Here is a 13208-nt window from a genome sequence, read left to right on the forward strand (position 1 = left end):
AACCAGATGTTCTCTATGGACAAACCACATTGGTAATATGAAACCTAACACTTCTATAATCAATTATGTAAACCCCGATACACATTCAATCCGAACTTGTATCTGTTATGTACCTTGGGAAATTGGAATTACACTTATATAGTCAATTATTTAAATTTCATTATATACCATATCCGAATTTGGACTTGTAATGTCAGAACTAAGACAAATCAACAGATGTTCCCGATAATTGAACTACATTGGAGAAATGAAACCATACTTCCATAATCAATTTTTCAAACTTCATTACATACCCCATCCGAAGACATCTGTTATGTTAATTCCTAAATACCCGCAACATACAGCTACGTTACATGCTCAAACATATTATTAAAATATTTCCCTATTACTAAATCTATCTGTACTTAAATTTCTATCATAATAATAAACAATATGCATATACCGTTATGTTACAAGGGTGTGTACGGTAAAATTTATGACAACAAATATCATTAAATTCTCTAAATTATATAAGTAAACGTCCATTCGTTCTGTGTTGCATCATTCTTGCTTATTATCGTGAGATGACCTTGCAGGTGTGGTAAAATAACTAACTTAACTCATTAATGGCCAGCGTCCTATATTTGGGACATCTAGGAAATCTGGTCAGTGTTAATTATTTCAGTGATAAATATACAGATATCTCTGTTGTGTGGCTGTGCTATCAGTCCTTTGTATCAGGTAACACCAATTTGAGATGAAATAGAAAGAGATTTCGTGCATTCATAAGGCTGCTTTTAACGACAAGGGGCAATTTTTTCTTGGAGTTACAATGGCTATAAAAAGGTATGTATTTATTTATGCTCAATCATACATTTTTGTGTGATAAAGTCAATATTATAGATTTGTAATATTGAAATATGTTTTTTTTATAATGTCCATTAAAGGAAATATAAGTATTTACTTATTTTCCCTTGACTTTTCAATATGATGTCCCAAATTTGGGCCGCTAAGCACATATGTGTAAAAAATTGAGATTAAATATGGTCTGTTAAAATAACAAATAATAATATTTTACAACTACATTTATATAAAATTATGTTAACAGGCTCACTATAAATATTGTGCTGCATCTTCTTGAAGATGATACAGACTTTCAAGAATCTGATGTGTTCATGACTGGACCAGAAGATGCTACAAAAAGTGATGAGGATAGCGGGGATGAAGACCTCGGAGGCAATATCAACAATTTGACAGGGAACCAACTTTGTGCTGATGTGACTGTTTCTGTGCGAAGTGCCACCGGATCAGTCTCAAACATCACAGACACTAACCATTCGGGCACATCGCAGGATGAGGGGAGTGATGAAGATTCTGTGTCCGATGCATCGGACACCACTATTGACTATGACGTTCAGATCCCTGTGCAACAAAACCAGAATGAGCAACGGATGCCCAACATTCATAGAAGGGGAAGAAGAACATGGTTGTGCAAAATGCAGGGATATTGTACAGGTTATCCGCCAAATATCAGAACCAACCCATGGATCTTCTAGATTTCAGGCAAAGTTTATCGTATGCGGTATTCCCAACGAGCTTTGCGTGGACGTCCGCTTGGGAGGGTCATGCACATTAATCGCAGAGTACCGGCTGCTGTCAGGTAAGACAGGCGCTACCACTACATTGCGCCAAATAACACACAGAGAAGGTGTGCTTTTTGTGGGGAAAGTCAACCCGGATCTGCGTGAAGTGTAATGTTGGACTCCATGACAGATGTTTCATAGCATTTCATCGCCAGTAATAAGTGGGGATATATATTTCCCAATTCATAGACAGGTGATTGGATTGTTATAAACATGCAGAAAAACATACATTCGTGCATATTTGGAAGTAAATGTGTCATTACTGAAAGATGGAATATATACGAATATTGATATTTTATGTGTCTGGCGTCCCAAATTTGGGACATGACTAAAATTGCATACAGCAATGATATTCCAATACTAAATATCATTATAAAGTTGTTTAATAGCATTATTATATAGTTCCTTACAGTTTTTAATAAAATAAGTTGGTCATTAATGGGTTAAAATACGTAAAGCTAATGTGATATTACATCGATATATAATCAGTTCGGTTTTATTGTGAATAGCAATATGTTTAAATTAACTGTATGCATAAAACGTGTCAACGATGTATCTCATACAGCTACTAATGGAATTGATAAGATAAATTAGGACATGCACATTTATGTTGTAAATATGGCCGTATTCCATATGTAGCCACGTAAGAAGCATGATTTTGACATTAAGTACATTATGAGAGGGGTTCATTCATTCTGTGAGCGCTTATTTAGAAGACAAATCTAAAGTCATACAAAAGTACGTGACAGTGCTTTCATGATTTGTCATAAATATAATCAATACACTTGAATCTCGCACGAAATTATGAGTCACAGAGCCGTTGAACATCAGTATAAAAGCATTCCCTTATGTATCATAGGACAGTCTTAAAATTCGTCGGATTCAAGAACAAACAACACCATGAACACCATTGCCTGCTTGATTGCTGTCGCCATTGGTAACTTTCTTTAAAATGCTTGTGTAATATATAAAAAAATTGTTAGTTTGTATTTTTACAATAGATTTTCGCTTTTTAAAGCATTCTGAATGGTCTTCACAGTTGCTGCAAGTTACTTTTGTTTAAAAAAGCTTAGTGGTTGTAATCGGATTTTATCAATAATATAAACTTTTAATGACAGGAAAGAAAGTGTAAAACTCCACGCAGAGACATGTCTGGTTCTAAGCATAGCTCATATCAAATCCCTGCTGCCGATGATGATGTGCGATTGAGCTATTATTATTATAAAATATCAATACAAAACAAACATTTAATTACGTATAGTATTTATGTTTTCATAGCTCATATCAAATCCCTGCTGCCGATGATGATGGGCGATTGAGCTATTATTATTATAAGATATAAATACAAAATAAACATTTAATTACGTATAATATTTATGATTTCAGTTACGATGGTAATGGCGGAGGATTGCCCAACCAACAACGTAAATGCAGAATGCACCCATATGACTTGTGCAGACGGTTTCCACAAGGAATGCATTAACAGCATTTGCACGTGCTCAAGTGAGTGTTTCACAAAATATCGCTGATTACTCGTAGTTTAATACCCATGCTGTTCTTATAAAGTGTAATACGTTACTCGTAGTTTAATACCCATGCTGTTCTTATAAAGTGTAATACGTTACTCGTAGTTTAATACCCATGCTGTTCTTATAAAGTGTAATACGTTACTCGTAGTTTAATACCCATGCTGTTCTTATAAAGTGTAATACGTTACTCGTAGTTTAATACCCATGCTGTTCTTATAAAGTGTAATACGTTACTCGTAGTTTAATACCCATGCTGTTCTTATAAAGTGTAATACGTTACTCGTAGTTTAATACCCATGCTGTTCTTATAAAGTGTAATACGTTACTCGTAGTTTAATACCCATGCTGTTCTTATAAAGTGTAATACGTTACTCGTAGTTTAATACCCATGCTGTTCTTATAAAGTGTAATACGTTTAAGCAAATTATAAAGGCTTTTGTATTTATTCAATCTCTTTACACTAAATAACATAAATACATTTTAAGAAAACATTTAAAACCAATTTAATTTATACAAATTGAGCCACAATAGTAATTGGCCATGTTATATTTAACTTAAATTTAATGTTGGTGCTATTATTTATACGAGCACTAAAGTATCTATTATTTTGGAATATTTAAAATGTAACTTACATTTCCGAACACTCGAATTTATAAACTACCAAGCAACACCATGGACAAACATTTATATGAATTATTTAAGTCATAAATATGTTAATTCCGCAATACCGAAATGTAAAACAAGTTATAAAGTGCATACCGTGTATATAATAAGAACGCTATATATATGGTCATTAAGAAAACTTTACAATATTTGCTGTCTTTGCTTCATGTGTTTAAATAATATTTGAAAATTCCCTTAAAGTATGATCAAATGATCATGGTAATAATAGTAAAATAAAAAATGAATAAATAAAACTTTTGCGAATACATGTACGTGATTAAAAAAACAACAGCTGCTTGCAATCGTCATATTTAAAAAGCTAAAATAATCATACCTCATTTAATTTAACAATTGTGCAAACAATGTCTTCTATTCTAGTATCATAGTTGTGCAGGATTTAGAAGTTTCATTGAAAAGTCTTTCATTAGACGAGAGGAATCTTAATGTATCCACATCACAATTAAACTCGATAAAAATCGAATGTGTGACACTACAAGCAGTATCAAACAGTAGATGGCAAAATTCAGTGTATTCGGGACAGTAAAATTTAACACGAATTTCGTGTTTTACACCATTTGTACAAAATGAACATATGATTGTATGTACATTATCTACCTTGTACTAATTTTATTTGAACGGCACTTATTCTAAACTTTCAAAGTGCTGATGTCTGACTGCATTCAATTAATGGCTTAGCTTCAGTTTTATATTTAACCCATTTATGCCTAGTGGACTCTCCCATCCTTCTAAATTGGACCAAAATTAGGGATGTCTAGTATATTTATTTCTATATTTAGAATATTTCTTAGAAAAATTCCTTGAATCAAACAGCGCAGACCCTGATGAGACGCCGCATTTTTTCTAGACGCTAGGCATAAATGGGTTAAATTTCACTTTCTACTCTTATTTATCTGAATAACTTTAAGTATAACCACAGTTTACATAAAATCCGTTCATCAATACATGCGTTCAAATTAGCGTTACTTTAGAGTGTCCATATTTAAAGAGACTGCAATCTGTATAATCATCGTATTTATTTTATTAAAACAATAGAATATTTACTCCTCTTTGCTAAGTTTTACAGTTGCCATTGAGAGCATAAAGCTATGTTTTGACTAAGTAACTTGGATTAATCCATAATTGATCTTTCGCACCATTGAAACGGTAACTACATGACCCTAACTTGCATCCATGCTAATTTAATGACAAGCATATGGTAGCTATTTTGAACGTCAAATGTGTAGATATTACTTGTGATGATTATGTTCACTTAAAAAAGAAGCCGACACAAAAAAGCCGTAATAAAAATATATTAAGCGTATAGTGTTATGCGATTATTTCACCTAAATAGTGTATTCTGTTTGTGATCTAACATTTCAGCCAACACAGGATGCGTGCTACAGACCGACTGCCGTGACACCGCGGATCGAACCTGCAACAAGAGGTGGCACTGCGTAGACAACAAGTGTCGCTGTTTCTGAACAACCGCAGAATGCTCGTTCATAGTATAATGTGATCTGATAAATTGATGATGACTTAAATAAAGTACCGGGATATAAAGTTTAATGATGTGTTTATTCTTGGTCCTTTGTTTTCGGTAAATGTTTAGGTTGTAGTGCGATTGTAAGATTTCTACACTCAAATGCAACACTTACATTGTAAGTATAATGTAAACTGTTTAATACACGGAGATTAACGATGTAAAAGCCACCGTGGTAACATCGAATAGTTACGCCGTAGATCATGCCGAGTAAAATTAAAAATCACATTTACTTCTTCAAATAACAAAAATTATATGAATGTAGCAGAATAAGGGACTGCTTCTGCAAAGAAAAGTACATTCGACCTTACTAGTGACTTATTATTTTGACAGATATAACCCTGATTCAAGTTCGGCCTATATATTGTTCAGATAATCATTCTAATCAAGTTGCATCAACATTAAGTCATACAATATACATCTATATTGGTGAAATAAAGATAAGAAAGAATCTGGTAACGTAGGTTTTGGAAGCGCGTATTCCAGATTTACACACGGCTTCATAGCTCTACATGGTTTATTACAGATAACCTCTTCAATGAAAACAATGTTTAACTAAGATTTAATTTTGTGACCAAGTTATTTGACGCACATAACGTATGGACGGGAAAGACCGCCAATAATATTTATCATCAGAAATGTAACACGTGTTGAGTATTAAGCTGATATGTTCCATGTTGCAATAATAGATTATACATACATTTCAAATATACCCGTTCAAATAAACAAGGTTTGATATTATATGTTTCAATTTTCAACTATTTTAATTTTAAAGGTGGAGACATCTCAAAAAATCAGCTTGAGCATTGTCCAATTAAAAAACAGTCCAATGAATGAACAAATTACATGTCCAAAAATGTAAAATATTCATTTACTTGTATTATGAAATCTCATACACAGCGAACAAACATTAACAACTCTAACGCTTCTTTACAAAGGTGAATGTTAAAGAATACAAACTGGCAACAGTAACTGCAACGAACTGCCAATTTTCATTGTGAGCATGTAAACAGGACTAGATTGGTCAACGCGTATCTTTACATCTTGAAATGATACAAGTTTACATGTGAACAATTATAAAGTCTGTAATCTATACGCGCTGGAAGCGATACAATTATTTTTCGTCTTAGCCAGGAACCAATGTTACGCGTACAGGCCGGGCATCATTGTTACATGACGTCACACGAAATGTCAATCCCGGATAAAATGTCTTGGTAACAAACGGATGACTGTTTCTTGTAAATTCAGCACCTGCTTAATTCGGCATCGTAAAAAAGTGTCACTTCGGCACTCGGGTTCGACCAGGTCGGCATTCATAGTTAACCACTTCGGCAATTATATTATCACATATTTAATTGATGTTCAATCAGTGTGCATAGTATATGCACACACTGCGTTTGCCACTTAAATTAGGCGTGAAGAAATGAAGACTTCAAAACGTAGTTTTCCACAGTTCGCCAGATCAAAGTTTAATAGCAATATAAAAAAAGCTAGATTATTGATCCATAAAAAATTTTGGAACAATAAGATATTAGCACTTAAATAAATTGACGATTAAAATTGTATATACTTGTTTTTACTGTAACGACCGACGTTATTCTGCCAACATATTTGTGTACCTTGTTGTTTGTTTATTAGTTTATTTCAGTCACATTCATATACATACATATAAAATCAACACAGTAAGAATATACATTAATATCATGTACATGGCCGTTCTTTAAGAACTATAAGTGACTATGGTAATGCTTCCGAGCACTGACAAACACACCATAGAACCCCTGCAGTCATACCAAATCTTTAAGAATGTTAGCCGGTATGGAAGCTTATCTTGGTGTGGTTATTCAAATTTGATTGACAAAGCTCGCAAACATCATTACATACACACGACATTTTTTTACATTTCTACATGATAAGAACAACTGGAATTTACTTGCTAATCATGAGTCATGACATCCATCCAACTCCAAAATTTTGACACACAAATTTATGAAGGATAACTGTCTAAAAACAGGATAAAATGACTTTAGACGAAATTTGACAATTTTGTGAATGGAGGACTAGACATGCTTAGGTAAAAAAAGTCTAAAACATGTGTCACCTCTAATCAGATTTGAAGCAAACATATTAGAAAGTGATTTGCAGCATAGATAAAAGTACAGAGAAGGTTAATAAACACTAGGCATTAAAAACATACATGTCTTTAAAATTCATATTTATTTTATATACAATTATTTTTACTGTACACAATGTTATTTCTAAGTTTCAATATATTAAAACAGGTTTTGCTAGTAACCTAACCATATCTGGGTGTGTGAAAAGGAATTTCATCTTATCTATGTCATTTAAAGTTAGAAAAGTATCACATATGGAGGCCGCTTTTTCAGACAGTATTTTTTCTATCTAAACTATACAAGTGGCAATGAAGTATTACATGCATCTCAGTTTCTACCGTATTAACACGAAAAGGACATTTTCTTTCATCAGGTGCTAAGTTTTCATAACGTCCAGTTTCAATACGTTGTGGAGGCACTCAACACCTGAATTTGGCAAGTGCTGATCTATGACTGTATGGCATTTGTATTTTACAATAATGTTCCACAGAGTAAGCAGATTTAAATAGTCTATATGTTCTAAGCTTATTTCTACCTGGGCTATTTACAGCTATATTTTATTTTTAAGACGATTTCACATTTGTGTGTGTCTATTTTCACTTAAAAAATATTTTGTCAAATGTTGTTACTTTAAAAAAACACTTGCCATATTTTAATAATTTGAACGGATTCTTTCTTTCACAATTCTTATTTGAAGATTCAGGTCTATTTTCTACAATAAAATTATATTCCTGTATACATAATTTGTGATATGTTTTATGGATCGAAAATAATTTATTCATTTGAAATTTAAAAAAATTGTCAGTGTGTTAAATCATTGAATTATTAAATATGCAAATCTGAATAATTTACAATTGTATTCTTAAAATTACTAAACAAAATTATTTATGTATCAAGTTGCTGATCTTAAATAGAGCAAGGTATCAAGTTACTTAAAAACTCTCAGAGATATGTTTTGATATTTGCTGTTATGCAGGTGGCTAAAAGAGTCAGTTGGCAGCATTTAGAGTGCATTCCTGATTTAAGGTCAACCAATTCAAGCCATAAACAGTTGTTTCTTCGCTAAGTAATGTTCTGCCAAATAAATAGTTCTAAATAAAACTGTGTTAATATTCAAAAAAGAATATTCAGATAGCATGAACCATGTTTGTTACTGTTAATCACCAAGAAATCATCTTAATTATCATCATCGTAATCTTTTTCCAAAAATGAAAAAAACATAAGCGATGAGGTTTTCGAAATTTTTCTCAGCAGAATTAATATTATTAATGTATGAAGAGAATGAATGTCATAGTATGCATACATTTGATTCAGAGCGTATTCTGGTAATTTCTAATGGGAGTGTTCACATGTTTACACTATAGCCACCGCCCAATTTGCAGACTCAACTGAGGTATCATAATAAAAAATGTTCGTACCAAGCTTTATGAAGATTGTACCGTAAATGCGACTTCTGACGTGTAACCAAGGTTTTACCATAGACATAAAAGGAAAAAAATGCCCCGCCCCTGGCGGCCATGTCTTTGAACAAACCGGAACCATTTTCGAACTCATCCGAGATATCATATCATAAGAGCAAATGGTCCGACCAAATTTCATGAAGATTATAATTTGACTTTAAGAGTGTTAACAATACTTAAGTCATATAAGGAAAAATTCCCCGCCCCCTGGCGGCTATGTTTTTTTTAATAAACCGGAATCATTTTCGTGCTTATTCAAGATAACATTAAAACAAATTTTCTAACTAAGTTTCATGAAGAATATACAATAACTGAGTTTTCGAGAGTGTTAAGAAGGCCATGTTTTTCTGCGAACCGGAACCATTTTCGAACTCATCCAAGATATCATTGGGATAAATCTTCTGACCAAGTTTCATGAAGATTAGAAATAAATGTGTCTTATAGAGTTTTAATAAGGTTTTTCTATAGACATATAAAAAAATGCCCCGCCCCCTGGTGGCCATATTTTTTAACAGACCGGACTGGTACCATTTTTTGAACTTTTCCAAGATATTATTAGAACACATGTTCTAACCAAGTTTCATGAAGATTGGAATACAAGTGTTAATTTAAGAGTGTTAACAAATATTTACTTAAGCAAATATAAGGAAAATGCCCTGCCCCCTGGCGGCCATGTTGTTAGGGACAAATCTTCTGACCAAGTTTTATGATGATCAGACAATAAATGTGATCCCTTGAGTGTTAACAAGGCAAATGTTACGACGCACGACGCACACCGCACGACGCACGACGGATAAAAGGTGATCACAAAAGCTCACAATTGAGCACGTAGTGCTCAGGTGAGCTTAAAATAAACAATATAAAAAACCGGTTGCCTAATTATTTGATAAATTAAAAGTAGTAATATATTGTCCTCTAATAAGTATGTTTATGGATGTGTATTTGGCAAGTGGCATGGTTTAAACGATGTTTGTAATAAAGTCATCCAACTAATACATGCGCAATGTAGAAACTCGACAATTCGAATCATTGTCACAAACATCAAACGGTATAATGTTTCCTAACAATGCAACAATATGAAACAATTTTCACTAATTTAATTTGCAGATATTACGGTAATCGACCCTCTTAATGTAGTTACCTGTTACAACTGTGCTTACTATCATCTTATGTTAATCTTGCCCAGACAGTTGCATTGGTATCGATTTCTCGCACGGTATGCTTGCGTTACATGTTTAATCTGTAGTACGTCTGATCTGAGAAGTAGGGAGTTTAAGTTTGTTATTTGCAACCTGTAATTCTAGCATAAGAATCGTGCTAAATTGCGTGCCTCCATAACCAATGCGACCTAGCCGAAATTGCAGCCAAACTTTATGCACTACATGATACTTCGAATAAAAACGAGAATGTATTTTGTCTTTTTAAGTATTTTGTGTTTTTACCAATAATAATATATTGGTATAACTAGGACATATTCAGTTCAGCGTGCATTAAAACACCCAAAGAGCTGCTAACGAGTAAGGCGGATCTAGAGATGTAGAGCAAGAAGACAAATTATTTTCGATCACCATGAAAAGGGGCAATGTTCAACTGCAGTAATGGACGTTTTAAATGTTTCAAAACAAACACTGTCAAATGGCTTTATATAAATTCTCCAAAATGTCACTATCAGTGTTGCACTTCGTCAATCGCAATCCAATTATTAAACCTCAAGAGTGAAGAATGAGCGCGAACACCTACTTGTTATAAAATTAAAATTCAATTTCTATGATTATTCATTTGCCATAATATAAGTGCTTGCGATAACACGTTAACATTGAAGCATGTACTAGGCCACAGTCTGATCTTGATGACATACAAATGATTCTTATGAGTACTAGAACATATGTGCAACTATTAAATATACAAGTAATCGAGAGGTCGTGTTCCAATGTCACGACTGCTTTATACTTGTGCTGTTTTATGAACTAGTACCATTCTGTATGGTTTATGAAGTTCATTTGCTTTCACACGTAAACGCGCGTAAATACGACTATTTTTGTGGCAAGTTAACAGCAATGTGTTCTTCGAAAGAGCATATCTTAAATCGTCACTGTAAGGCCAAAACAAACTGACGGAACATGGCGATAAACATAAGTATGAGCGATCGAAAATAATAAAATATATTTGTTCGATATAAACAGAGGCGAGCGCCACCGATTATTCAATTCTGCTTTTTTGTACTTTAAACTGTTTTACGAGAAATAAACAGCATATGTCGTAAACTATGTGGACTTTACTCAAATTAATAGGACAATAACAACAACTATGTAATAAAAAATATCATATGCTGTGAAAAATCGAACATGCAGGCGCAATTGAACAAAACTATTTTATATGAATTGTAGGTGCGTAAGTCTTATCATCTGATCAAATTGCTGTGGTCTTAGCATGCAATAAAACCTAACCTAGTATTTAAATAATATGACCAAATGTATTTTAGTCTTAGTCTTGAAAATATACAATTATTATTGGATCATGTGGAATGGTTGGGATCATCTGTACAAAGTTGATTTCACGACATCTAAAGTTGTCCTATTTCTTCACATGATCAATATGAAGTGTCTTGGAGCTGGTGCATCTCGTGATAAAGTCTACAAATATATGTCATAATTTGTTTACGCAACTTTATAGGGTGCACATAATTTGTCAAATCGGTACCAAATATTGCAGACGATATCGCCCTATATTACTTTTAAAAATTCAATTTAATTCCATCTTTTGTTAAGTAAATGCATTGTCCGCACTGTTGTATTTAGAAATGTGGTTAAATTATTTTAAAATACAATATTGCAATAAATGTGCGATTATAATTGTTCAGTCCGTACAGGCTAATCAGGTACGACACTTTCCGATGTTATTGTATTTTTTGTTTACAGGAAGACCCTTCTTGACAAAAATCCAGTTTGGGCGAAAGTGTAGTCCCTGATTAGCCTGTGCGAACTGGAACGACACTTTACGCACATGCATTAAACCCCCTTTTCACAGGTCGAGGATCATGTATTTTAATCCAATCGTCTAATTAGTTACCGCAAGGGTACGTTCTTTAACCCATTAATGTCTAGTGGACTCTCCCATCCTTCAAAATTTGATCAATTTATTTCCAAAATTAGGGATGTCTAATTTATTTATTTCTATATTTAGAATAGTTCTTACAGAAATTATTTTAAGCAAACAGCGCAGACCCTTGTGAGACGCCGCATCATGCGCATCATACGCTGTTTGCCAAGGCCCTTTTTTCTAGACGCTGGGCAGAAATGGGTTAAGTTCGTTTCTAGTTCTTCTAAGTAGCGTTTCTTTCGACAATCGATTAGATTTTTTTAAGTTGTATACTTTAATGCAAAATACTCGTCTAGCATTTATATTTAGGTCATTAAAGGCACCTGTCAGTCAATAAAGCAAGTCTGAGAAAACAATTTATTTGAAAACACTTTGACATTATCAGACACAAGAAATGTGAAAGGTTAACATGAAATAAGGTTGCATGTTTCACAGATTGACCATATGTCAGACAAGATTCTGACCTATTCAGATAAGAAGTCTGATTTGTCCTTAAGAGCTATCGCGGAGCTATGGGCTATGCATACAAAAGTTTTGCCTCAAGCTTGAAACAACAAGAAAATGCTTAAATGGTTTACTACTGCTGTGAGGTTTTTATATAATATAACTGATGACCATCATGTGAGAGAAAACTCACATTATCTTAGTATATCAGGTTTAGCAGCCTTTTAGATAACAAAGTTGGCTAGTTTTCAAAATCGTTTCCGCAAATTGATGCTATCTATAGTGATTGTTTATTGTTTTGTTTATAACATATCCCGATGTTCAATTGATAAAATTTATTTTCAAGGGAAATCGATTGTTTGCAATGAAATGTCTATGCCTCAATTGGTCATACCTTAAATATCACATTACTCTTTGTTCATAGAAAGTAAAGAATATACATATTTCATCACGCAATCAAAACAACATACGGAACATTCGCAGTCTTATTTAAAATGTCCGGATGTTGGCTTGATCTACTTATTTAAAAAATGCGAATGTACATATTCTTTGTTGAAAAAAGCATCATGGTTGTCGCCTTCTTGATTTCCTTTAAGTCATGACTTAATTACCCAATCTGAATAATACGTTAGGGAACATATGATAATATATATTGTGTTTAATATAGTAACGGCAATCTACATGAAAGGTCAAACGAACTGATATTAATCAACACATGCATGTGTTAAACACTAGGT

At 33.2% G+C, this 13208-nt stretch overlaps 1 protein-coding gene across 1 annotated transcript; it reads left to right on the forward strand.

Annotated features, from left to right (window-relative positions):
• The first annotated feature begins 2397 nt into the window (after nt 1-2397).
• Nucleotides 2398-5380, forward strand: LOC127855683 (serine protease inhibitor Cvsi-2-like). The gene is made up of 3 exons (XM_052391467.1): nt 2398-2559; nt 3009-3125; nt 5195-5380. The coding sequence occupies exons 1-3, from the start codon at nt 2523-2525 to the stop codon at nt 5293-5295; spliced, it is 255 nt and encodes an 84-aa protein (XP_052247427.1). The 5' UTR covers nt 2398-2522; the 3' UTR covers nt 5296-5380.
• The last annotated feature ends 7828 nt before the right edge of the window (nt 5381-13208 follow it).

The sequence above is a fragment of the Dreissena polymorpha genome, chromosome 13 (assembly GCF_020536995.1).
Source record: "Dreissena polymorpha isolate Duluth1 chromosome 13, UMN_Dpol_1.0, whole genome shotgun sequence".
Lineage (NCBI taxonomy): Eukaryota > Metazoa > Mollusca > Bivalvia > Myida > Dreissenidae > Dreissena > Dreissena polymorpha.

What these genes read in the sequence shown, in the direction of transcription:
- LOC127855683 (XM_052391467.1), top strand. Translation starts at nt 2,523, where the DNA reads ATGAACACCATTGCCTGCTTGATTGCTGTCGCCATTG. An exon ending in CTTGATTGCTGTCGCCATTG is followed by an intron (nt 2,560 to 3,008) that starts GTAACTTTCTTT and finishes TTATGATTTCAG; the next exon opens with TTACGATGGTAATGGCGGAG. An exon ending in CAGCATTTGCACGTGCTCAA is followed by an intron (nt 3,126 to 5,194) that starts GTGAGTGTTTCA and finishes CTAACATTTCAG; the next exon opens with CCAACACAGGATGCGTGCTA.